This window comes from Phyllosticta capitalensis, assembly GCF_038381095.1.
Source record: "Phyllosticta capitalensis strain CBS 128856 chromosome Unknown BKA78scaffold_2, whole genome shotgun sequence".
In the NCBI taxonomy this organism is placed as follows: Eukaryota; Fungi; Ascomycota; class Dothideomycetes; order Botryosphaeriales; family Phyllostictaceae; genus Phyllosticta; species Phyllosticta capitalensis.
In genome coordinates, this window is record NW_027117440.1 from 269,171 (window position 1) to 294,425 (window position 25,255).

At 53.1% G+C, this 25,255-nt stretch overlaps 5 protein-coding genes across 5 annotated transcripts; 2 read left to right on the top strand and 3 right to left on the bottom strand.

Moving 5' to 3' along the window:
• Positions 1–79: 79 nt before the first annotated feature.
• BKA78DRAFT_262085 (armadillo-type protein) lies at positions 80–2,451 on the bottom strand (the record flags this gene model as incomplete). The annotated part of the gene is made up of 2 exons (XM_066885432.1): positions 80–1,958; positions 2,006–2,451. 2 exons carry the CDS (start codon positions 2,449–2,451, stop codon positions 335–337), a joined length of 2,070 nt encoding a protein of 689 aa, XP_066747308.1. The 3' UTR covers positions 80–334.
• A 305-nt stretch (positions 2,452–2,756) lies between these two features.
• On the top strand, positions 2,757–5,422 carry BKA78DRAFT_292155 (TIP-1 family-domain-containing protein; the record flags this gene model as incomplete). Its single annotated transcript, XM_066886010.1, has 5 exons — positions 2,757–2,894; positions 2,962–3,209; positions 3,262–4,085; positions 4,132–4,266; positions 4,314–5,422. The coding sequence occupies 5 exons, from the start codon at positions 2,757–2,759 to the stop codon at positions 5,420–5,422; spliced, it is 2,454 nt and encodes an 817-aa protein (XP_066747309.1).
• A 5,375-nt stretch (positions 5,423–10,797) lies between these two features.
• On the bottom strand, positions 10,798–14,011 carry BKA78DRAFT_364340 (glucan 1,3-beta-glucosidase; the record flags this gene model as incomplete). Its single annotated transcript, XM_066892518.1, has 5 exons — positions 13,193–14,011; positions 13,018–13,136; positions 12,625–12,949; positions 11,097–12,578; positions 10,798–11,045 (listed from the first exon to the last, which is right to left on the bottom strand). Exons 1-5 carry the CDS (start codon positions 13,530–13,532, stop codon positions 10,798–10,800), a joined length of 2,514 nt encoding a protein of 837 aa, XP_066747310.1. The 5' UTR covers positions 13,533–14,011.
• A 4,267-nt stretch (positions 14,012–18,278) lies between these two features.
• BKA78DRAFT_292157 (uncharacterized protein) lies at positions 18,279–22,385 on the bottom strand (the record flags this gene model as incomplete). The annotated part of the gene is made up of 7 exons (XM_066886011.1): positions 18,279–18,626; positions 18,662–19,084; positions 19,113–19,457; positions 19,507–19,599; positions 19,658–19,860; positions 19,912–21,969; positions 22,259–22,385. 7 exons carry the CDS (start codon positions 22,383–22,385, stop codon positions 18,279–18,281), a joined length of 3,597 nt encoding a protein of 1,198 aa, XP_066747311.1.
• A 272-nt stretch (positions 22,386–22,657) lies between these two features.
• BKA78DRAFT_340668 (ankyrin repeat-containing domain protein) lies at positions 22,658–24,672 on the top strand (the record flags this gene model as incomplete). Its single annotated transcript, XM_066890329.1, has 1 exon — positions 22,658–24,672. The coding sequence occupies exon 1, from the start codon at positions 22,831–22,833 to the stop codon at positions 24,670–24,672; it is 1,842 nt and encodes a 613-aa protein (XP_066747312.1). The 5' UTR covers positions 22,658–22,830.
• Positions 24,673–25,255: the final 583 nt, after the last annotated feature.

Here is a 25,255-nt window from a genome sequence, read left to right on the forward strand (position 1 = left end):
TGGTGACCATGGTGCTGTAGGATGTGTATACAGTGTGGAATCACCAAAAGAAAGAGGATGTAAAACTCAACACCATGACTCTGACAAAGCGATCACGACTTTTGCGGCAGCCATGACGGAGCCTCGTCCAGGGTTCAGAAACTTGCAGGGGCCTCGTTGCGCCACCGGAGGCTTCAGGGTGCCCCGGACCCGGTCTCTTGGCATCGCATCGAATCTGAGTCCCATCTTTCCGATCTCACCCACATCTCGATAGATTCAACATTACATCAATGCTACATGCCCGCCGCCTGCGCCGCATCCTGTACATCCAAACGCCTGTGCCTGTGCCTGTGCCTCATTTTTCCTCCTTTGCCTTGCCCTTGTCCTGCTTCTTCTTGCTTCGCGCATGCTTTTCCCGCGCAAGCTCTATCGCCGTCTTGGCCTTCTTTTTGTTGTGATTGTCTGCTGGCTCCGGAAACGGCACAAATGCACCGTTGCCAGCAGTGTCGCGAGACTGGTTGACCCACTCCGACCTCCTGCGCTTGTACAAGTCCATCCGCCAGTTCCTCCAAACCTTGCGGCCCACGTGTGACTCCCGCAGCGCCGCCTCGTTCTCCGCGAGCTCCTCGGCGATGCGTTCCCGGATAAAGGCAAGCCCGTGCGTGCCCTTCCAGATGGCGTCGATGACGAAGGAGCCCGAGGGGTCCAGCGCCATTTCGCCAATGTGTCCGTAAAACTGCTGGATGACCTTGCGCCTGAAGATGATGGTGGCAAGCGGCGACGTCAGTGCTTCCTGCAGTGCTCTGCTGGCCGTGGCCGATCGAGCAATGTTCAACGCCAAAGGCGTGCCCAATCGAGCCAACGCGTCAAAAATGAGTCCACTCATAGGTCCTGGCACCGCCAACATCGTCTGTGCCAGCAAAGAACCGTGCAGACTGTCAGCAGATGGTTGCTTTTTGCCCTGCGCCTCCCCCTTGGAGCCCTCGGATGCCGCCGGTTCGCCGAGCTTGAGGAGCCTTGAAATCTCGAAGCCATTGGGTCCCGCATATGCCTTTTCGAGCGCTTGCGCTAGGGGCGCAGTGTTGACCTGTCGTGCGGCGCAGCGGTCAATCAGAATTCTGATGACGGCGATGCGGTTCCGATCCACTAGTTTCGGCACCTCGTGCAGGATCGAGTGCATTGCTTCTTCCAAATCTTCCTTGCTCAACCGTTCCAGCACCTTGGTTTCGACGTAACCAGCTATCTCGTTTCGGGCAAGACTGGCCATGCGCGGCTTGAAAAATTCCTTGTATACCGCCTTGAACAGCTTCCCCGGGGCGTGCTCGACTATGACTTCGAGCAATCGAGATCCGATCGTATCGAACAGCATGCCGTTGATGAATGCGCCGCTGTCGCTGGTCTCCGTAATTGGATCGTCGGGCAGCAATTTTTTGATCAGCGAATTTTGATCCTTGGCCCGCTGCTTGCCAAATTTGGTCAACTCAAGTTTGACGAGAAGCTGCAATACGGGATTTCCGGTCTGATGCGTTGCGAGTGCGCGGAGATAGGTCGTGTCCAGTCCGGCCACACTGCCATTAATCATTTTTTCGAGTGCTTCCAGGAATGCTTCGGGGACGGCCCGGGTTTCCAAAATATTCTCGTCCGGGTTGTCGGCCCTTGCCACAGTGACCTGCTCCTTTCTCTTGCTGTGCAATAGCGACCTGTGTGACGAGCGCGCCAATGATTCTCCGGCCAATACCACTAGAAGCACGCGCAAAGTGTGCGACGCAAACCGGTCGGTCATGAGGAATCCCAGGTTGCCCTCGAGCTCGTTGACAGCGTAGAGGAAGAGGTTTTCCATGGAAACTTGGACATCCTGAGGATCGATGTATTGGTCCTGAGGAGGATTGATCATTTCATGAGTGACGACGGGGGCGGAGTGGATAAACAGGGCTTCGCAGCAGTGAGACGCAAAACGGTGCTGGACGAGGTTCAAAAAACTAGTCTTTTTAGCATAAAGGTAGTGACGAGACAACGATGAACCCACTGGCCACTAAATTTCTGAAAAAGATTCTTGAGCTGGGTCGCATCTGAGAGTTGAATCAAACGTTCCATCAGGCGAGAGCAAGATTGGCTGTTGGCAATCTTGAGTTCCTTGCCATCGGCCTCCCGGTAGACGTTGGCAAGGAAAAGGGAGCGCTCCTCAGCGTCTCCAAACTGGTTCAACTCGAGCATCTCGTCTGCGCGCTTGAAATAGTCCTGCTCCTCATCGTCGAGCATGCCGTAATAGACAGCCTCGCCGGGCGGGGCTTGGGCAGAAAACTCTGCATGTTGGGGGTCTTGGACGGCTGGTTCTGCGAGCGGAAGGTAGTTGTCGTTGTCCTCGGCCTTGTACCTCTTGGTCTGGTGCGAGTCGTCCTCGGTGGCAATGTGGTCGAGTTTGCGCTTCTTCCTCTCTTCGCGACGGCCGCGTTTGCGATTTTCCTTGGGCATGGCGGGGTAGCGTTGGGGAGCGGTAGGTGGTAGGTAGGACGGATACGGCAATATATGGGAGAAGCGCTCGCAGAGGGAGCGTGTTTGTGTGTCGGGGCAGAGAGGGCGGAGGGCAGAGCTAAAATAGCAATGGTGACGGGATCCGGTTGGACAAGGATTTTGAAGACGATGGGCGTGACCCTTGCGCGCGACGGCGACTTCTTGCCCAGATCGCGGGGGCACAGATCTTGGATCGCCTTGCTGTCACCCAACCCAACGGCCCACCACCACCACTCCACATCACTCCTCTCGACTCGCCTCGAGCCATGACTATGGCCGACCTCGACCTGCAGGAGCGCGCCGCAGACTTTCTCGATGACAAGCTCCAAACTCTCGCCGACCTCGACGCTCTCGATCACCTGCTCGAGGAGACGCGCTCCCACCATGCCTTGCTGAAGCACCAAGTACGCCGCCGCCAGCTTGCTTGCTTGCTTACCTACATGCCGACCCCGCTAATGCGACTGTGACCAGCTCCAACAAGCAGAACGCGACGCACACGAAGCCCGCCACGCCGCCGACGACCACGCCTCGTCCCTCCGAGCACAGCATGCCGATTTCGAAAGCGCCCAAGCTGACATCGACCGCCGCTTGGCCATTGTCACGCAGTCCGACACGACTGACGATGCCGTCAACCGCTTCCGGGGGAGCATGGACAAGCTGTTGGCCCTCGATATTGCTGGCCGCTACACAGAGAGGCTGAAGGAAATCGACGCACTTAGGTATCCCACGCGCCGCAGCATCTCGTGTATGCACGCTAAGCTCTTCTTGTAGCCGCAACGCTACCGCACACCTCGACTCCTCGGACGAAGCTGCCCTTTCGTCCTATCACCAGCTGAAGCTGCTCAATTCCAGTCTTGGCCCTCTGCACGAGGCTGCCGAGGGAGCTGCACCACATTTGATTGACCACATATCGCGGACCACGCTTCATGTGCGAGGTCGGCTCAAGGACGCCTTTTCCGCCAGGCTCGAGGCCGTTTTGAAAAAGATTGGATGGCCCAAGCGGCCAGAGACTGCACTCATCGGATCCCTTTACGAGGATTGGAGCAAGAGCGTTGGAAATCTGCTGCATCTGCAAAAACCCGAGCTGGAAGCTGCTGAAAATGCCAAGTCCGGTCCTGTGGTTCTGCTGCCGCTGGAGGTCCTCGTGCAACCGCTCGAAATGCGATTTCGCTATCACTTCTACGGCGACAAGCCGACCAATCGGTTGGACAAGCCAGAATACTTCCTCTCGCACATTACCGACCTTTTGAACACCTTCAACGACTTCATGGTGGCCGACTTGCAGCCGATACTATTGGAAAAATTCAGGGGGAGCGATTTGGCCCTCAACACCATCTACATCGATGCGTCATGTGCCTTTATCACGGCGCTCCTGCCGATGCTGCGGGCCAAGATCTTTGCTTCCCTGCCCCAGGCTGCGAGCCAACCACAATTATTGAGTCATTGGGTACACGAAATTATGAACTTTGATACGAACTTGCGGGAAGAGTGGAGATACGACGGTGGTTACGGCGCAGTGGGCTGGAAAGGACTTGCATGGGAAGTTTTGGTGTCTCAAGATTGGTTTGACAGATGGCTTCATGTTGAGAAAGAGTGTACGCTTCTCCCAACCTTCAACCAGGACCAAGCTAACCCTTGCAGTCGCCCTGGCACGATACCAAGCCATTATTGATACCCCTGAAAGCGGAGAACTGGACTACGATAGTGTTGACCCAGGCGCAACCAAGCCCACCAAAGCCGCCATTCGCGTCAACGATCTCCTGGAAACCATCACAGGTATGTCTGTCGTACCCGATCTTGAGAACTTGATTGACAAATCCTAGATCGCTACCGTCCCCTGTCGTCATTTTCTCAAAAATTGACCTTCCTCATCGACATACAAATCTCCATCTTCGACCGTTTCCACGAACGCCTACGCTCGAGCTTGGAGGCTTTCCTCACCATGACCTCGTCCGTCGGCCGCGCTGTACAAGGTATCAGCCGGGAAGAACAAGCCCAGCTGCAGGGCATTGCAGGCCTCGACCGCCTGTGCCGAGTGTATGGCAGTGCCGATTATCTCGAACGAGCGATGCGCGACTGGAGCGACGACGTCTTTTTTCTCGAGCTATGGGAAGAACTGCAGGACCGCGCACGTCGTAGTACTTCTGCAAAACTCGGCCGCGCTCTCGACGTTAGCACAGTAGCTGAGCGCACCAGCAGCACCGTCGGCACTGATGACGAAGCAGGCGCTCTTTTTGACGAAACTGCATCAGCTTACAGCCGCCTGCGTGTTCGCTCTGAATCAATCATCATCGACGTATTAGTCTCCAACATCCGCGAAGCCATGCGTCCCTATACCCGCGTCAACCCCTGGACCACTCTCTCCACTGCCGCAGCCGCAGCTTCATCCACCCAGGTCTCGACTGCCTCTTCTTCAATCACCGCCGAACTTGAGCCTCTCCTCACCTACCTCTCAACATCTCTCGCTTTCCTTGCCAAAACTTTGGCACGTGCCCCGCTCAGGCGGATTGCACGTCAAGCCTGCGCCCTGATTCAAACACAGCTGTGGGACCGCATCCTCATGGCACACTCATTCAGCACATCCGGTGCCGCGCAACTTGCGGCTGATATCGCGGCCATCTGCGACATCGTAGACCACTGGGCGGGCGACGGGTGCGCGGGCAGTGGGCTGAGGAAGATTCGAGAGGGCATTGCGCTGTTGGGACTACCCGTCAAAGGCGCCAGGGGTTCGACGTCTGCTCAGAATGATGGGGAAGAAGGGGTCGATGCTACGGAATCAGAAGACAGAAGACTTGGCTTGTGGGAAGTGGAGCAGAAGGTCTTTGCAGACAACGAACAAGCACGAGCTGTCTTGGAGGAGTTGGGCTTTGAGAGCTTGAGTGAGACCGAGGCAAGAGGCGTTTTGGAGAAGAGAGTAGAATTGGGTAGCTAGATGGAAACGCATCAGGAGGTTGATATCGAGAGAAAGGTGCCTGCAATTCCAGCGTCTCCATCCATCTCTGGGCCCCTACAGACCCATCCAAAAATCGAAATCCGATCATACACCCTCTTCATCTTCCCCCCAACACCAAGAACCATCTCCCCCCCTTCCCTACCCTAATCCGCACTCTCGGATATCCCGACGCAAAACCCCCCTAATCCGTCCCTTCAACGCCAAATGCAGGGACCTCGCCCGAGCCGCTCGCCCACCCGCCCAGCCACGTGCCGCACATGCGCCCGCCACTTCCGTCATATTCGCACCATGTCAGCTCACATTGGCTTCGTGTCGACGTTTCGTTTCGTCTCGTCTCGTAGGGAACGAGTGGTGGTATGTCCCCCATGACTGGTTGGTGGTCGTACATCGCATGATCGTGGCTTCATCGATTTTGCCGATGGATTGGTGATGGAGGTGTGGAGATCTGGATGGTGAGCTAGTGGCATCGTTCCATTCGTCGAGGCGTTTTGGCGGGAGTTGTGTGGACGGCGTATGAATGCTGCGATCGTGGTTTTGATGCAGAAAAGGCGTCTGAGATCGCATCGCATAGGCAGGGTCGGCTACCAAACAGTGACGCGTAGTCAATTGGGTTGCGACGGGCGCGGGATGCAAGCATGCGCACACTCTTTTCACCTCTCCCTACCTCTCATATCTTCTCAAAAGTAACGAGTCCGGGCAAGACGTGAGCCCGCCTCAACCAGGCAGCCCAGACCGCGCGGTCTTTCTAATGGCAGCACTGCTTACCACTCCATCCGCATGCCGCAAGTCGAGCCCTCCGCCGCTGACAAAAAAACCGCGAGACAGGGAAGCGGCAGGACAGAAGCGCAGGAAAAGCAAACCCTGAGATCTGGAATCCCGGTCGCGCGATCGCGGGACGCACGCGCGCGGCAGGGATGCTTGCGTTCGCGATCTGGCGAGGGGTTGCGCGACGACGCGGGGCTGAGATCAGTGGAGCTGATTGGTGTGCGTTGGATGTCCAATTTGGCTTGATCTGATCAGATCAGATCAGATGGTGTGAGCGTTGTTGAGGGGTGCGATGGTCGTGTCTGATGTTTTTGCGGAGGTCGTCGTGTTGGTCGTGGTCGGATGCAGATGGACGAATGGACTGAGCTGTGTTTGGGCGTGTGTGATGGCTTTGGTGTGTGGGTGCCTGCCTGTTTCCTTAGGTAATAGTGTCTAGAGTCTTGCAATGCATCAAGACGCATGATGGCCTATCTATTGACTGCCGAACAATGCATCGAAAGCACCGGAAAGACGACCGAGTGGCAATGTCTCCTCGAGACTTGGGACTGGGAAACAATCAAGCCTCTCTAGTATGGCCAGGCTTAATGAGTCACAGGAGCAGGAGATAGGCGCCGGGATCGGTATGAAAAGCGATTCGATTCGACGCAACGACAGCTTGAATTCCGTTGCGTTGTATCGAATTGCGTTGAAGGGTATCGACCACAGGAAACCGCGAATCATTCGATTGGAGATGCCTAGACTTTTAACCCAAAGCAATAGGTACACTTACATCAAAGACCTAAGTAAAAGTGGGAGTTCATCGCACTGAATAAGGGGGTCAATGGTGGCCGGTCGCGGCCTCCTGAAAAGCTGAAAGCAACTGATGAAGCATCCATATCCACGCCGGTCAATTCAGTGGCTAGTTGCGTTGGATTCGGGCAACTAGAAGCCTCCAGTGCGTCGAATTGTCGAATTTCATTGCGTCGTGGAGCGAACCCGACCCATCTTCATTATGTTGAATGCCGCACCGCACACAGACCTTGACGAGAATGCAGGTGTCGTTCTTGCCATAACCTCAACACCTGCTACGACGCATTGTGTTCCAGCGGTATTTGCCGACAGATCGGCGGTTTGAAGGTCGAGAAATGACGAATCGAATTCGTTGACGAGCAGACGGATGATGTAGAGAAGACGACGGTGAGGGGAGGAGGCGCCTATTTCACTACTGTTTCGAGGCCCTGTTCCACATTTCGTCACCAGAGCCTCAGTCATCGCAGTAGGGAAGATTCGACAGGAGGAACTAGAGGCGAGCAAAGGAGAGGGGCAAGGAAAATGAGAGATTTGAAAACCTCAGGGGCCAAAAACAAGCAAGCACTCACATAGACCCGAGACGCTCTCTCGTCCGCTCTGTGATCTACGACTCATTCGTCCAAAAGCGATTTCGAAGAAGCAGTGGGTAATGCAATTCCCGGTCGATCGATTCAGAAGAGTTCAGGAGACCGAGGTGAGTGAAGTCTATTGACCAAGAACTCCGCTCAAAGTATCAAAGACAGCAGGATGACGGTCGGTATGCGCTCAGCGTTTGATTTCAACAACAGCCTGAGCGCTCCGGGCGAAGCAGTTTGCCGTGCGTACCCAGATTCTCCCAAAGTCACAGACAGTCGATACCGCTCCGTACACTGTTGAGGGTTGATATGCGTCGCAGAATCGCCGTGATCGGATATCGTGAGATTTGGCAGTCGGAAACGGCTACTGCCAAAGAAGGTATGAGAAGACCTCCCAAGAGCTGTGTACCAGTCAGCTGTGATGGTGGCGCCACTTGAAAGCTCTCCCCACAGCTCTCACTTACAATTTCAACTCTTTCGGTTTATGTGTCCAAAACACGCCATGGTCAAAGTCGGAGCTTTCTTGTACCGTAACATTCGCATTTTCCGCTGTCCCAGGTCGTTCGCTGACGGCACCGTGAAGTTTGCGATCTGTCGGGGTAAATTTTGAATTTGTTCCAGTCAAATGCTCGTGGCAAAGGAACAGAGCATTCGATCGTCTCGAGCAAGTGCCAGGCTTCTAGACGGGCAGTTGGAGAGCGGTTGGCGCCATGTCAACTCTCTGGCCGGTCATGCCGGACGGGCAGCAAGAAGGCGGTCTTGAATGATTGCTACGAAATACCGATGCAATGATGAACAAACCAAGTGGCAGGACAGCATTGTTGGCGACAGTGGTTACACTTGAAAGGCTCCTGTCATTCGAGGGCGGGGCTTTGGGCGAAAGATGTGAACTGCTTGTGGGATGTTAAGGAAATACCACTGGGTCTCTGGGAGTTTCGTTTCTCAGGACTTTTCCCGTATTTTTCGGCTTCGCTTGTACGCCTGTATCAGCGAAACCAGACGTAACACCAATACTCGTTCTCAGCCGCAATCATACAGTGAATTCTTCTAACTCCATAACTTCACCCCACGTCGTAGAAATGTGGCTGGTTGAGACTTTGGCTAAACATCAAGGCCCCCTCGGTCAATGTCTTGGTGAAAGTGCGAGGTGACGAGCTTCATCAGCATTTCCCTCTTTCCCCGGCCCTTGTCAAGACGTTGAGTGAAAGGTTTTGGTGGATAGAGGAAAGCCTGGTAGGATTTGGAAACCGAGGCCTTTGTGTGTTGTTGAGTAATCAACATCCGGGAGTCCGATGACACTATTTCGGGGAGTCCGAGGACTCAGGACACTGCTCGCGGATTTGCGTCGGATCTCTGGGTGGGCAAAAAAATTGTTCGCACAGCAGCGGTTTGTTTGGACGGTCCTAGAACCCAGAGTTTCAAAATGTTTGAATCCTCATCATCTTCAGAGCCTCGGTGTGCTCAACTGCTTAGCGACGGGCAAGTGACGACTCTGAATCCTTAGATCGGGTTGAGAGGCCGTATAGACTGTAGGCGCCTGAAGACTCTGTCGTGGGTATGTGGTGACTGGATCAAGCAATTTCCACCTTTTGAATATGTCAGCTTCATATCAATCACCTTTGTCCTGAACGAGGCATTGGGAGTTTTGCCTTTTGCAATGGGGTGCGGACAAAAGGGCTACCTTCCTTTATGGCCTCAATGCGGATATCGACGGGCAAGTGCGATAGTTGCCGGATATAAGAGCGAAGCGCCGTTAAGGATGGCATAGTGGGTAGTGTCGGGAGCCAAGCATCCCGAACACCTCTATAGCGAAGTCAGTGCTGGAGTTGTACAAGGCTCGTATAGTCGATGAGGCTCCAGGTTTGCCACGGACCAATCAATGCGTGAAGTTTACGGAGTAGCATGCTTTGGAGAACATGTAGCTGCAGTCAAAGACATCCGCTGAGTAAGGCGACTTCGGATAGAATACGAAGAAGGGCGACTGCGAGATCTGCTGGACTTCTAAGCCAAGCGTCGGAGAACAGCGCGCAGGGTGATTTTAGGAGCCAAAGGTCGGAAAATCTGCCCCGCGATGCAACTGTTGGAGCCCTGCACGTCTTGTATAGGTACTTGACGCTTTTCTAGGTGCGCAAAGGACCAATCATCGCGGGAGTTTTACGAGGAAACGACTGCTGGATGAAGAAACCGTAGGCGCCAAAGTTTACAGATGTGCCTCTTCCGCCCGCTGAACGGCAACTTCGCCCGACAGCCTGGTCTGTGGGGATGGCCGTGGGTTGTGTGATTGGGTCCGCGCGCAGCGGGTAGATCATTCAGGGTCCAAATTGGGCCCTCCCCTGCTCGGTAGTTGTTTTGCGTTGTGTTCATTTGCCGAGCTTACTTTGTTCGTGCCAAGGACCAAGGCCTGCGTACTCTATGGAGAGTGACAGAAGTTTGCCCTAAGAAGGCAGGCACTTTGGCTGGGCATTGCGCACTCGCTCTGGGGAATGAGGGTGTAGGCGACGATGTGTTGCGTTTGTGGAAACCACACGCCAGCCTTGCACGGAAATGTCTTTGGGTTTGGTTCGATCTTCTCTCAGTGAAGTGTCCTCTCGAACGCTAGGCGGACTACTTGGAGAAGTGCTGTGTTCTGTGCCAAGTCAATTGACAATACTCAGCATGCCGAGTGGTCGAATTCTTAATCGGTTGCCAAAGTTTGGCCCACGCGGCCTGCCAAATCAGGCTCGGCATCAGTGGCTCCGCAGTTTCAAGGCTGACTTCTCAAAGCTCGGGCGTACCGATCGGCATACCGACCTGATAGGCTGTGAATTAGTTGGCTTCTAGGGCTTTGACTTCCTGTTTGTCTCTCGACCAGACTAGTTTCCGAAGAGTGGCAGTTGAACAGCGAGATCGAAGGATGAGCGCGGGCCGGGCCATCGTTGCTTTGCCGACAGGTTAGTAAGCACACAAGAAACGACAGGTGAACATACTTAGTTAACTCATCGCACAGTGAACCAAAAACAGGCAGTTGGCCGGTCCACAGTACACTGCTAGAGGAATGCTTGGATGTGATGTGTGTTCTGTCTCACATGGGCAACTAGATGCATAGGCGAAGGATTTTGCTGCCAAGCAACACGGACAAACTGGGGGCAAGATTAACCATTGACTACTACTACTACTCGATACTATGGATTGCAATCCAGCAAAGACAAAAAAGGGGGGTTCAAATCAAAAGGAAGAAAGGAAAACTTAACACTTGCAGACCTGCTCCTCGTCACTTGACCCGGACTCCTTAGGCTTCTTCGGAGTCCGGTAGAACATGACGGTCTGAGTGAAGTTGTTCTGGTTGTCTGCAAAGTTGGCAATCTGGACATCATCCTGTGTAATCATCTCGGTCGCGCCAACGGTGTTAAGGCCGTACACAGTGACTTCACTCTCTTCCTCGATGCTGAAGATACGGCTTTGACATTGACCACCTGGGGGTTGCGCGCATTTCGCTGCGTCAATGCGTTAGCGTTACTCTTGATGGGAAATCATAGGGTACTCACATTCGTCGTAGTTGTTGAAGAAGCTGTACCAGCCGGCGCCGTAAAACAGTACGCTACTGTTGACAACGCGCATTGCCCAAGCCGACTCTTGATCCGCGTAAACAGGGTCATCCAGTCCAGAAAGCGCTGGCCACACGTCGTTCGCATCAGGCCAGGGCTGGAAGTAGGGAGACTCGGTCTGGCCAAACCCAATGAAGACGTCCTTGGACTCGGTGATCTGGTACTGATACTTGACGCTGTGCTCAGAGCCGGAGGCGTAAAGCCAGAGTGGTCCGTCTACGCGGTCTATCCACATGCCACGCCCAGTGTAGACATTAATCTTGAAGTCAGAACCACCCTCGTCGATTGCCTGATCCGCAGTCCAGAGCCAGACATTCTCGGCGTAGAGACCAGAAGCCGAGGGTGTGATATGCACATTCATAAATGCGGCGAAGCAGTTCGGGTTCTCCGTCTGTGGAGTCAAGCTGGTTCCGGGTGATCTAGGACAGTCGTTCAGCTGCATGCGGGATCCAACAAAGCCTCCGAGTCGTGTATGAACATCCCAGATACCAGAGGGTTTGTCAGGGGATTTGAGGTTGTACTCAATGAGAATGGCGCCAGCTTGGGGACCTTGGCCGGAGACGATCATGTCAGTCCATTCAATTCTGCCGGTCTCGCCTGGGAGACCGACTTGAACGACTGGACGAGGAACATCGATATCGGCAAAGTAAGATCCAGCAGACAGAATGACGGAGTAAGCCTCTCCAGTGATCCGAAGTCCAGATGGGAAATAGAGGGTTCTCGTGACCTTGTAACTACCCGCGTCGACAAAAAGAAATTTGTTGTTCTTGACGGCGTAAGTAACCGCACGCTGGAAGGCCGATGTGTCATCAGTCCGCCCGTCGCCTGTGGCTCCAAAGTCACGAATACAAACAATGTCCGCAGGGGTGAGCTCGCCGTATGTCGGCCGCGAGTATTCGAGGTACTTGTCTCCGGAAAGCAAGCTTGTGGGGCGCTCGTTTGGAGGGAAATAGCCTTCGAACTTGACCGGTCCTGTGGGGTTGTACCAATGACCTTGTCCCCAGGCATCGATGTTGATGGTATTGGGTGAGCCAGGCAAGGTCTGTCTGTTGTTTGGTCCCGAAACAATGGTTTTGACATTGGTGAAGTTGGAGTTCTCGATGATCAGGCTTCCACCGGTCGGGGGTTTGGAATTTTCATCGCGCGATGTCATGAAGGCAGTCTCCGTGTTGATGATCTCACTGTCGATGAAGGAAATAGACCCGATGTTTTGACTCTCGGGGCTTTGGGCGGTCATGTTGACTCCGACTTTGCAGTTCTCGATGTGGATGCTCTTGTACAACCAACCCCAGTCCCAGAGGTGGTCGATAGCCGTCTGGCAACCGTAAAAAGACAAGTTGCGCATAGTGAATTGCTGGTTACCCCAGTGAGCGCCAGCTCTACCTCCGTAGAAAGCCAAGTCGCCCATGAAGCCACCGGACCCTGAGGATGTCAGAGTCTGGCCCAAAGACAGCGATTCTTAACGTACCTTCTTCCATAAAGATTCCCTGTTGCTGAGTATCTGGTGCTGTCGACATGCGGAATACAATATTCTGAATGTTGGTCGCTTGGGATGTTGGCCAGTGAATACCAGTCGGAGTAGAGCTAGCATTTGCTGGGATGTCGGTAATGTCGATGACGAAGTTGCGGATCTGGCGCCAGAAAACTCCAATAGATTTGTAAGACAACGAGCCCTTGTCGGTATACTTGTTGCCGTCAATGACACCGAGTCCAGTGAAGTTTGCTGTAGCCTTGAGCAGTGGGGGACAGTTTGGATTGCCGATGAGCTGAGTGTAGTAGTAGTCAACAATCGACTTTGAAACCAAGTAAGTTCCCTGCCTCCCGATTAGACCAATTCAATCCTTTGTTGAGTTTGCCATACCGCAGGGAAGTAGACCAGCGCAGGAGTAGTCGTGCTGGAGTTGCAGACTCCCGGCTCACAGCGCATGCCATCACTGATGGCTAGATTAATGGCATTCGCATCATCTGTAATCCCATCGCCTTGTGATTGTCAGAACGGTCTCTCATCAAAAAGGCAGATAAAAGGAAGGACTCACCCACGGCGCCATAGTCCTTGACGTTGCGGAATACCTTGTAAGAGGCCGAATTGTTTGCAAAGGCTGATATGCCTTGATGAGGCAGGTTCTCAAGCCAGTAAGGAGGGCAACTTCCAGACGACGAGTAGGACTGGACAACATCAACGGAAGTGTCTGAGATGCGGGTCTGTCGTCTGGCGTGCGGTTTCGGCTTTCCAATGGGCTGATGTTCAATGTCCCTGCGCAAACCGGCTAGGTCTTCAACCCGATGAGGTGCAACCCGACCATCCTTAGCCGTTGCAAGTTTCAAGGTTGACAGAAGCAGAACGAGAGAGAGGAAAAGCGAGCGAGGACAATGCATAATGAGCTGAAAAGAGCGGACGCAACTTGAGCCAATTGCAAGAGCGATTTGGCCGTTTCTGGCTAGTGGGCGACAAAGGGGTTTTGTGTCTCACGCCTGGCAACGGTCAGCCGACGACCTGGTCCATCGTGCATATTCAAATACTCCATGCCAATTCTGTAATACCAAAAGCCAAAGTAAACGCTCCGCAGTTGCCCGCATTGAAGGGATGGCCACAGCAAACCTTAGTCCAAATAGCCAATTAGAAGCTTGGGGAGTGTGCACGTCAGGTAGTTGTTCCACCTGGTCCCTGCAGCCAACTCTGCACTCAGAGATGGTTCCTGTCCCTGGGCCTTGCGACCAATGACGTTGAAGCAGCATAAAGTTTGCCTGAGCCGCATCCGCAACCCGTAGCTTGCCGGTGGATAAATGAAGCTAGCTCAACAGGACAGGCTCAGGGACGGTCGCAGCCACAGAGTCCTGAGGGACATTTGTCAGCGGACAATTGCGCTGTCTCCATCACTGCGGCTGCTGAACATGTCTTGGGCATCGTGGCAGGAAGGACTGGTCGATTCGGGAAGTTTTCTAGAAGCAATCAGGCTGAAGAAGGGCGTTTGCAATGTTAGAATGTTTCAAAAGTTTGCCTGGGTCTCCCAGTGAAGGATTCGCTGCAATGCTCCCATATTCTCCATCATGCACGAAATTGGATAGACCTCGGGGCCAAGAGACTTTCTTGGGTGGACATCCTGGTCGGAGAGTGAGTGGTCTTGTCGATGGACAGAAGGTCGTTGGTCGAAAGAGGGTGTGCGGATCCTCGGGGCTTTCGGAAGCTACCCGCCTCCTGTTTCCCGACCGACTTCTGTTTCCATTACCTAAGCCGGCCCGAGTAATCATCTCTTACTAAGGAACAGGCGGGATCACAAATCAGGCAGGTGAATGCGCCACATCTTCGACGACGACACAAACATCACTCTGGTCTCCTCAAACCTTCTCGTTGTCCCCAATGCTTCGTGGACAGGATACCATCTCGAATCTGGCAACCATTGCGACTCCCGGAGAACGCCTCGCCGGGACTCCCGAACGCAGCTCAAAACACGGGTTGAAGGCGCCGCCGTAGGCCAACTTTCAGCCTTGACGGCACAGACTCTCGATTGGAGCCGAGGGGCATGGCTTGAGGACGTCACAAGAGAGTTTCGACACCATAAGCGCCTGCATTCCATTGTTACTGCGGCGAGGCCGACCCCTATAGGCGTTAGTGCGGAGGTGGACCACCACCACACAACTGTGGATGTACAAACGGTTGCTCGTGTTGCAGGTTCAAGCGGGTCGGTGTCTCCGACTTCACAAGGGTATCTTGTAAGTCTATGCCCTACCTTTCAAAACGTCAACAATGGGATTCGCTGCCTGACCAGATGTGCATTCGAGAAGCCGATGCTGAATCATCAACGTCAAGACAGTGGCTCGTCGTTCCTCTGGAATTCCTAATTTTATCCAACTTTTCGTCCAACCACGTTTGAAATCGTTATCCGTCTGATGGCTCAAACAACTGAGCGTGTGGGCCTCGGCAACTGTAGTCAAGCCATGAGGACATCTTAACCTTGTCCGTGACATAGTTGCAAGGCTTTGTTTTCGGCCCTCGTGAGCTTGCACTTTGTACAACGTCCAATCGTCTATTGATACTCTGGGCATATAGCAACCACATTGTGGCCAAGAAACGGCCAATGCCGGTCTACTCACTAGACCCAGGACCTAGTCGGTCGCTGTAACGTTGAGTCTTCAGAATCATGGACTTGCTCAAAAGCTTTTGTTTTCATTTCCACCCGTGTGACCCATCACACTGGTGGCTGGGTCATTAGGTCATCAGCGGATATACGGCAACTACCCGCCCTCGGCGATTAGCCTTCGCGCTTAGAAGCGCCCGAAAACGATCGATACCTGGGCTAAGTACACAGACATACGTTGCGGTCCATCGTCACTGATCGTGCTTATGACAGGCTTTGAAAGCTTTACAAAGAGATTTACGGCGGTCACTTAGTTGGGCTGCTGGTCAGCTGTGATGGAGAAACCGCCAAGTGACTGACGACAAATCAAACTAAGACCGCACTTCCCGCACCTATGGCCTAACGCTGCACCATCCCCTCTTCATCGAAGAGGAAGAGCAAGTGTGAGCTGGAGGTAGAGGCTGCGGGATATCCCGGGAGCATTCAGGGGTGTCACATCTACATGCGGGCGGACTGCTGGCATGACCAAGTCACTTGATTTTAAAGAGTCGGCGACCATATCGCATTGCGTCTTGGGCGCAGCGACATGCTGGAAACGACCAAAATAGTTCTGCTAGGAACTTCAGGAAACGCCCATCGGAGAGAGGAACCTGATTTCCGTAGATGTTCTCGGTCTCTTTCAATACAGTCGTACCTTGTTGCACCTATGTTCTTTATGGAAAGCGGAAGACCCTCCCCAAAATCATTTGGTCTATTCTCAAGGCGCCTTTGTAACCGGAAGAAGATTGAATTCCAGCTCATGGAGTTATGGCCTTTTCGCTCTGGGCTGGTTCAGCGAAAGCAGGGGACGTGCCGCTTTTCAAAGCCGATACGACAATATGAGAGTCTTTCGCCGCATCCAACACAACTCTCTTTCTCGTCCAGATGGCTTTCAGTCATTGTCTACGGGATGTGGAGAAGATACGTAGTGCCATTGAGCCCCCTGTCTCGATACACTACAGTGGGGACCAGCATTACATCGTACTGGAGCACTCAGCGATCTTGAAGCGGGGAGTTTTGCGACTCTGAAGCCCGTTGCGCTAACGTGTTATGGTCGCGGATAGGCAAACCTCGCAAAAGCCGCTCCCGCTCCTCGTGGGCACCCTATCTCTCGCGCTCTTTATATTTGTGTTCGTGAACCACAGCTGAATTGATTATGCAAACCTCGTCCAACGAATTCCTCCTTCGCCATCTCAAAGATGCAGTACTGTCCTCTCTGTGGACGACAACAAGTCTGGCCGGGAGAACCATCAACAAGCCAGAACGCTCCAGCTCTCCCAACGCTTGCACCACGTCCCTTTTACCCACAAGCATCGACCGCAAATGATTCCGCTGCCAATGCCCGAATCCAGTTCGTGTGGGTCCTGGCTGCCACATTTCTGTCGTCCGTTCCGAAGCCACGGGGCAGAGGAACCGAACATCGCCCTCCCTTTGCTCTTTGGAGCGAGACATCAACAAGTTTTGGGTGTGGTACGGGCTTCGTGCCAATCAATCGAAGAGGAGTCTAGACAAGTGAGACGGAGACTCGTAGATGGGAGCACATTGGGAATTCTTGGACAGTCTGTCATGCTGGAGTCAATCTTCCATCCTTCTCGCCGTCGCTTCAAGAGTCAAGACGCAGGTTCAGTGGTGTCCCAAATGACCGCAAACAGGAATGCCGCTTCCTTTTCAGTTCTTGGATCACCCATACTTCGAATTACCTGTATAGTACCCACAGTCAGATAGCAGCTCACTTGAGGGGGAAATTGAGGTGGATACCAACACTAGCCAAGAGAAGCAGGCCACCGGGCAGAATGGAGTTCCTCAGGCCAGCAAGCCAGCAAGCCAGCTGGCTGACACTCTGCTCCACGCCTGAAGTCCTCAATTACTCGCGGCTCCAAAACGCCAACACACCCAAGTGGCATCCAACAAGTGGCATCCAGCCAGGTCCAGGCAGCGATCAAGCACGCAACCAAGCTCCGCCACATACTCATGGATACTCTCCGCCTCCTCGTCCCACAACTCTGTTCCGAACCCAAAAAGGTAGCCACCCTCATCCTAAAAGCGTGGCTGTTTAATTCGATCCGACAGGGCAGCCTGCCTTTGCTCTCCCTGTGCTGCGTTTTCTGACTCGACGGCATCTCATCAACGGTCTGGTCAGTCCGGATAGTACCGCCGGACGAACGCGAATACGCCAGTTTCGGGCCGCATCAAAGCAACCATGCCCCCAAGATTACAAAACGACAACGGGCATCGTGGAGGCGAAGCAGGAGTTGCAAGGTGTCGTGGCCGTAGGAGGCCAAGCAGTTCAGAGGCCAAACATTGCCGGCTTGATCGCGAACTTTTACCAGGTTGTTGGCAATCAACCATTCTTCTGAACATTCTTGACGATCAACACTTTCTGATACCTGCGTTGGGTGACTTGGTTTTGAGAACTCTCATGTGTGTGAGCGAACGGACGGAAAACGGCGGAGGTGCCAGGCAGAAACGAGACGACGACAGTGGCGAAGCAAATGACGATGGTGTTGATGATGACTAAATAGACATTTGATAGTGACCAATGCACGATGAATGTAATCATTGAAGGCCTCTTGTTGACCTATCCGCCTTCCATGACTTTGTCCTTTATTGCGGGGGGCAGGGGTGTGCAGAAAGGGACAACGGCTTGTCTGTTCGGGGGAAGCGCTAGTCAATCCAAGAGTTCTGCATGATTGCCTGGGGTCCAGATTGGACTGACCAGCATGGTAAAGAATGGATGGATGAACGGAAGACAAAGTGATACATGCAGATAAGTCGGTTGGTGGGTGTTGTATTGGTCGGGGAGCTGGGAGTTGTCGCCACGCAAACTGCTCGAATGGGTCAAACTGAGAGAAGAGACTGATAGAACACTGTTTGGGCTTAGCAGTAGCATAATAGCGGGGCCATTTTGGGAGCTAACAATGTGCTGGGGTTGATGTGGAACTGTTTGGGCATAAGGAATCCAGCTGCTGCTCTGCTTCATGGCCACCTTCTTCGCGCCGCTTCTCTTCTACTTTCTTCGACTGTCGTCTTGCGACTCCGCCATATTTTGCTGGAGCACTGAAGTCGTGAAGTCATTGTCGCATGAGAGACTGCCCACTTTGTCAGCAATGCCGCAGTACAGCAAACGCACGATCAGCACAGCACGGTCGCTCGCGATTCCAACGTCTAGAATTCCGTCCTCTTCTCGACTCCCCGGCGCCTGTCGAGAAACGGCTGTGTTTGAATTCCACAGCCACGATGATGGTCTCTCTAGGACCATGTAGACGCTTCCATTCATCATCACGCAAGTCCATCTGCTCGCTCCGCCTCCGCCTCCGCTTCCAACCTCCTGACTGTGTCTTTGACCAAGCTGACCCTGTCGGCAATGAGTACGTCTACGCCAGCCCTGACCTGCGCCTCCACTGTCTCAACCTCGCCGTTGAGGCCGCCGTAGCTGCCACACCGTAGCCCCTTGCTCCTGACTCGACGAATCAGCTCGGGACAGGTCTTGAATACCTCAGCCGCGAAGATGACGCCGTCCAGTCCCCATTTCCGCGCGAATCGCACCGCCGTCTGTACGTTTGCCGCACGCACGTCGTGGTCTTCGACAGGCAGCTTGCCGCCGTTGGATATGAACACGATTGGGTAAGCTTGTTGCTTGAGCCTCAAGAGCATGCAAACCTCAGGCGTGAAAGATGAGAGCACAATGGGACGCTTTGAGTTGGCCTTCTTGTTACAGCGGACAATCATGTCGAGGACAGTATCGATGAACGTGTTGAGGTCGAGAGAGACTGGGCCGACGCCGGCGCCGAGAGCTTCGTGGATGCGCGGATACTCTTTGGAGCGCGACAGAAGCAAAGACATTAGACACTTGTTGTTCGGTGAGAGGGGAGTTCGGGGGCTTCTGGTACTCACTGATCTCAATGTTGAAGCCAATATGCTCAGGGACTTGCAGGAGCGCTTCTTCAAGTGTCGCAAAGGTGTCCTGGATAAAGCTTCCTCGCGTATTTGGCTTGAATCCCTTCGCGCGGTAGTCGACCGTGTGTCGCATCCTATCTTGGACTTCTTTCGCGCCCTTCTCCTGGTCTTTCGTCAGGGACCGCGATCGGATGTGCGGAAGCTGCGGCGTCTGTTCCGCGGATTGCACGTCCCCAAGCATCGAAAGTGGGTCGCCTCGAGGCGATTGCACATTGCTGGCATACATGAACTATAAAGAAAATGAGACACAGTTCCTGCTGGGTAAATTACCAACTTACCTGTTGGTAGGTCAAGTCATGAATGGGGACGTCGGTTCCAGACTCGCTCAACGAGAAGTCGTGGAACAGAACCGGTACCAAGTCCCTTGTAACCTGAACGTCTGCTTTCGGTCAGTCTTTCAACAGAATGAGATGGAGCAAGGAAAATTACCGAACTGCGAGAGTTAGTAGGATATCCATGATGTAGCAGCGGAGAAGTACCTCGACATGTGTTGCTCCATGCTTTGCAGCGGACAGGAAAGACTGGCAGTGGAATGTGAGTGGGCAAAACCGAAGACCAATACCCGTGACCTACCCCTATCGTGTTTTCTCCAAGTTGAAGATATTTTTGATTGCCCAAATTTTGACCGTTTCCTGAATTGCGTCAGCTCTGTCCAATTTGTGGAAAAGTGCATTGTGTAATACCTCTATGTCCGTGGATTTGTACAGAATCCCAATCCGACGATACGGGGGCATTCAAGCCCGGAAATGATGTGGCCTTGACCACGGTGAAAGAGATAGACCCCAGAAAGTCCATCGTTTCCTTCTTGAGAATCGTGACGGAGTGCTCTCGGATCAAGCTCTCCCGCTGCAAGCCGAAACAAGCCCGATTGTCGTGTAGAGTGGCCACACCGCTTCCGACTAGATGTTTTGTTTCGGAACGACTTCCTGAAGGATCAAAATGAGAAAACCAAAGTTTGAACATGAGGCGCTCTCGGTCAGGATTATCTGAGGGAAGAAGGAGGTCGCAGCTAGCCAAGTCGTCCAGAAACGGGTACCGGAAAACGCGGCTAACAGCTGGTTGGGACAATGAAGCAACCTCTACTGAAAGAACCGCATCTGGAAACTGCCTCTGCAGAATTTCAAAGTCGTGGTCGACGACTTGCCTGTTTTGTTGCATCGGTCCAAGGTTGAAAATGAAACCGGAAAAGTTGGACGAAAGACCCCTTTTGCCAGCAGCTGGGGCGACGAATGCTCCCTGGGATTGCGCAAGGGTAGATGGGTTCGAGTTCTCGCGAAGTCTTTCTGCGACTGCCAAATGACCCCTGAGTGCAGCGTGCTCTTGCGCCGTCCATCCATCACAGTCGACCAGAGTCTTGTCTGCACCAACGTTCAGGAATAATTCGACAATTGCAAGGTTGCCTCGCGCGGACGCCACGAACAGGGGTGTCCACGACCGGATGGCATCTCGGATGTCGATGTTGGCGTTTTGCCGTCGCGCGACCTTCAACAACTGCCGGGCGTAGTCTTCGCGTCCGAGCTGGGCCACAGCATGAAGGACAGTCTCTCCATTGAGATTAGGCTGGTAAAGAACGTTGACATTCTTTCCCGCGATGAGTGTGACCATCGCATCATCTTGCGACTTGATGGCTATGAGCAGAAGGTTTCCAAGCGTTGATTTGAAAGCCGGCCCCTGGGCGGAGCTCTCGCTCTCAAGAGTTGAAAAATACAGCTTCGCAATTGCGACATGACCATGGATGACTGCAAGATCCAATGGCGTGAATCCCTCATTGTCTTTCGCCAGAATGATATTTGCAAAAACTTTTCCTGAGCCGCGCCCATTCTCTCTCGCAATCTCCTCCATCGAGCAGCACATTCCAAGAAGGCCACTCTCTGAACAGTAATGCAATGGCAGCCTTCCTACTCCATCTGGACTTGATAGATATTCAGTCCGCCTGTCACCCAGGTGACTCAGCAATAAGCGAAAAACGTTTTCTGCTGCAGTTGTTGCTTGATCCAAGGTCTCCAAATCAGATGTGGCTCTGGGTTTGCTGAGGCTTCTGCTGGTCACACCAATCAGGGCGTTGAGCAAGTCTACTTGCATAGAGCCCTCACTGATGAAGCCCGACTTCAGCAAGAAAGAGGCACACTTCCATGCTTGGAAGTCGATCGATTGCTCCAAAGCGTCCATGGTGCTTTCTCGGAGCACGCTCAGGAACAATTCCGGGCTCCAAGAAGCGTCTTCAAGCTCCTGGAGCAATTCAGGGGGCAGATAATTTGGACTAGCTTCCGAGACGTTTTCTGGAGACAACCTCTCTTGTAGCGACTCTTGAGAGCTTACCGACTTCAGCGGCATTACAACATCGGCAGGATCTCTCGGAGCAGGATTCCGCAGGTAGTTCTGCATATCATGAAGTTGTTTCAGGCAAGCTTCTTCGAAGTTCGGGAAGTCCCATGTTTTCACGGCGTGATCATGCTGAAATGACCTTGCGTCGATTTTGGCGAGTCTGTTTCGGATCCTGGCGAGAGACTCTTGATTGAGACGAGCGAGCAGGTAAAGCTCTTTGTAGTCGGTTGATTGCTGTGTGATGAAAGTCTGCAAGTCTTCATGTACTCTGGTTTTGGACAATAGGGGGCGCCGTCCCCCTCCTTCAAGATTGTAATGACGAATAATGGTCTTTTCCTTGTGTTTCAGGAGCTCGCAGTGCTTCTTGAAGAAAGACTCCAGAACAGCAATACTGTTTTCAAGACAAGACTGGAAGCCTGAGTCTGATTTAGCTTCCGGATGCTTTGCTCACAGCACAATGGGTTGCGAAAGAAATGGCAACTCCGGGACAGATAGCTTGAAAACTCCTTGTTGTCATGTTCCCAGAAATTATCGTAAACGAATTCAAAATCAAGAATGAGTATACAGGGAGTGATCAAGCACCTTATTCCCAAAAGACTTAGGCATTTGAGCTCAAAGATAGATAGCTACGAGGAGCATTCAAGCACCCCGCACCACCTGGGAGTCGCCATTTCTTTCGCAACCCACTGTGACAGCAATACGTACCTCCGAGATCTATCGGTGGAGAATCTGACGTTGTGTTTTTGAGAAGCACTTTCAATCGGTCGTAGGGCAGATAGAACTGCTCCCAGGCTGGGCGCCTGTGCAAGGCAAATTTTTCACCGAACCTCATGTTGCTCGAAAGTGAGGATTCGAGGCCGAGATGTTGACAAGTAGTGGTCGCAGTCTGGATTTTGGGTGGCCGTGGAAGTCAGGTGCTCGGATCCACTACTTGATCTGCATTTGCTGTGCCACTCTGACTTCCCCAGTTTTCTTTGGAAATGTGGTCTGAGCACCAATCATATCGATTCCTTTCCCGCTCGGATACCGGGACATGAACCAATGTCAGAGAGGAGAGGTATCGCATTCGACGCGCCCGGCAGGCAAGTAATAGATAAATGCGGCGTACAGGTTACGCAAGGCTCGCAGGAAATGAAGGCTCCAACACCAACCTGCGCGTTGCGAGGCTTTGAACACTTGCTTCACCGCTTTGTCTTACTCCACCATTGATCCGACCCAAACCATCACCTGCTCAAGTCTGAAGAAGTCAAAAGACACAGTTTGGCAACTCTTACAACATGACGGTCCAACGGCGTGCCTCCCCGGCAAGAGGAAGAGCTCCAGATGAGTTTACACAATCAGAGGGTGTTGGAATCCGCGTCGCGCCATGTACTGTGACTTGTCGTCCTGGTTGTCCTTGCGCATGCCACGCCACGCAGAAAGTTTCTTCGCCTAGGGTGTTGAACAAGGTGTTCGGACATCTCTTTTGCGGCTACGTTGGCCTTCCGTACCTGTCACCAAAATGCTCCGAGGAGACCTGCGGGAAGAACCGTGGAAGCAAATTCAGTGTCGAATACTGGTTCCCAATGGGCTCCATATCCTCAACGATTCTCCGGATGCAAGTCGGCTACCAACCCAGCACTGGCACCTTGTTTCAGCTCCAGACACTGAGGGCTGTTCCGGACAATGCAATGTGCATCAAGTTTGCAATGAACGGTGACATAGAGGGACTGAAATATCTTTTCAGCAAAGGCTTAGCGTCGCCTCGAGATGTTAGTCCTGGAAGGGGTTATACATTACTGCGTTGGGCTTTGTACGCGAAGCAGTATCATACGTGCGATTTCCTCATCAATGCCGGGGCAGATCCTGATTACCGACCAGTCGCCGCTACTGACAACAGTCCTCGGATCAAGGCCAGCCATTTTTTGCTCGAGGGTGGTCTTCCCGAAGCCGGTGTTGGCGCCCTGCGATTGATCACCAAGGGAGGCTACCATGAGGACTTTATTGACGAGTCGGGCTTTACGCTCATCCACCGAATCGTCTTGGGCTTGTCGAGGCACACTCTGGAAGAAGAGCTCGCGTTGCGTCCGGAAGAAATCAATGTCCAAGATACCATGGGCAGGACGCCACTGGCTTGGGCCGCGGCCAGAGGGGATGCTCGAGCCGTGCTGAGGTGGCTCTCGCACGGGGCAGATCCGAACATTTTGGATTCGCAGATATCGGGACCAGTATCCAATGCAGCAGCTCGAGGATACACGGCGGTCGTTCGATTGCTCCTTGAGGCAGGGGCATTTCCGGATCCTCCAGCCTTGCATGGAGTCCAAAAAGGCAGCCCGCTCATTGTGGCGGCGCGTAACGGGACGGACATCTTGCTTTTGAAATCTTTGCTCGACTTTGGCGCAAATGTCGATGCGAAAGGCTCAGACAAGCTCACGGCGCTCATACATGCGGCGCGCAACGACAACGCGAGCTTCGCTTCCCTGCTTCTTGAGTATGGCGCTGACATCAACGCCGCCTCGGCAACCGGGGCCACTCCTCTGACCACGGCCATCACTCACAACAGTCACAACGTCCTGCGTCTGGTGTTGGAACGCTGGCACGAGTATTCCGATTGTCCGCGGCTGAAGGGCCCACATCTGCTTCCCATTGCAGCAATGTATGCAGATTCTGAGACTTTGCGTATTTTGGCAGAAACGGACCATCTCAAGCTTCGGCATGATCGGAACTATGGCGTCGGTGATTATGCAAGCCGTCTGCTCCAGCGTCCTGATTATTCAGAGAAGCTTGCCATGGTGTTTGACACGCTGCTCGACGTCATCAATTGGTCGCCACCGGATATGAAAGGAAAATGTCCGGAGAATCTGGTCGAACTGGGTTTGGCGCCAGGGTTGTTTCCAAAGCCTTCTCTGAGGACGATTGTGGTGGATGATGCGGATGACGACGATTCTGGTTTGCTCCGATTCTTTTCTTGCAATACCTCGCCTGTCGTTGATGGATCCCACATCTCGTCTCCGCGATCCTTTGACTCTGGGAGTGAATGTGGTTTTGAAGATGCGCTCGAGAAGGATGACGAAAGCCGTTCGGTTGGAGTGGAGCAATGCTGGAGAAGAGCAGCATTGACAGAAAGCTCTCGAGCGTGAAGTATATCTAGTGTCATTGAGAGTCAAGATTGCCAACATACGTTTTTCGTCACGAATCCACAAAAGATTCGTGCAACATCGTAGAATGAATGAAGACGCTTCTTTTTTCTGATTTGGAAAGACTTGAACTTGGAAGGGTCGCAGAAAAACTCAGCGACTGTGTCGCGAAGAAAAAGACGACCATGGTCACTTGTCGCTGTAGGAGAAAAAATTGCAACAGTCCATTGATGAGCCTGGCCGGGCACATACTCCGAGAGAGGCCGAAGAGCGCGGGTTGGGAGCTTTCAAGTCTCTGAAGCAGGTATGTCGTAGGAATACGATAGCGTCGGGCATCGGGCGAGATAAGCACGGGGCTTTACCGCGTAGCAGTTCTGCTGAGGTTCGATGGCTCCAGCTGTCGGAACGAGGCTTGGTAGCAAAAGTGATCAGAGAGTGTGCAAATGAGGGACCACAGACGAATAGAAAGTCTCTATCTCTAAAAGGCGTGCGACTAGGGAGCATTCAAGCGCCTTGTGCACTTGATGTTAGAATTTACCAAGTCCTTTGTGTTGAGTTACAGGGAGCAGTCGTAGCTACGTGTGCC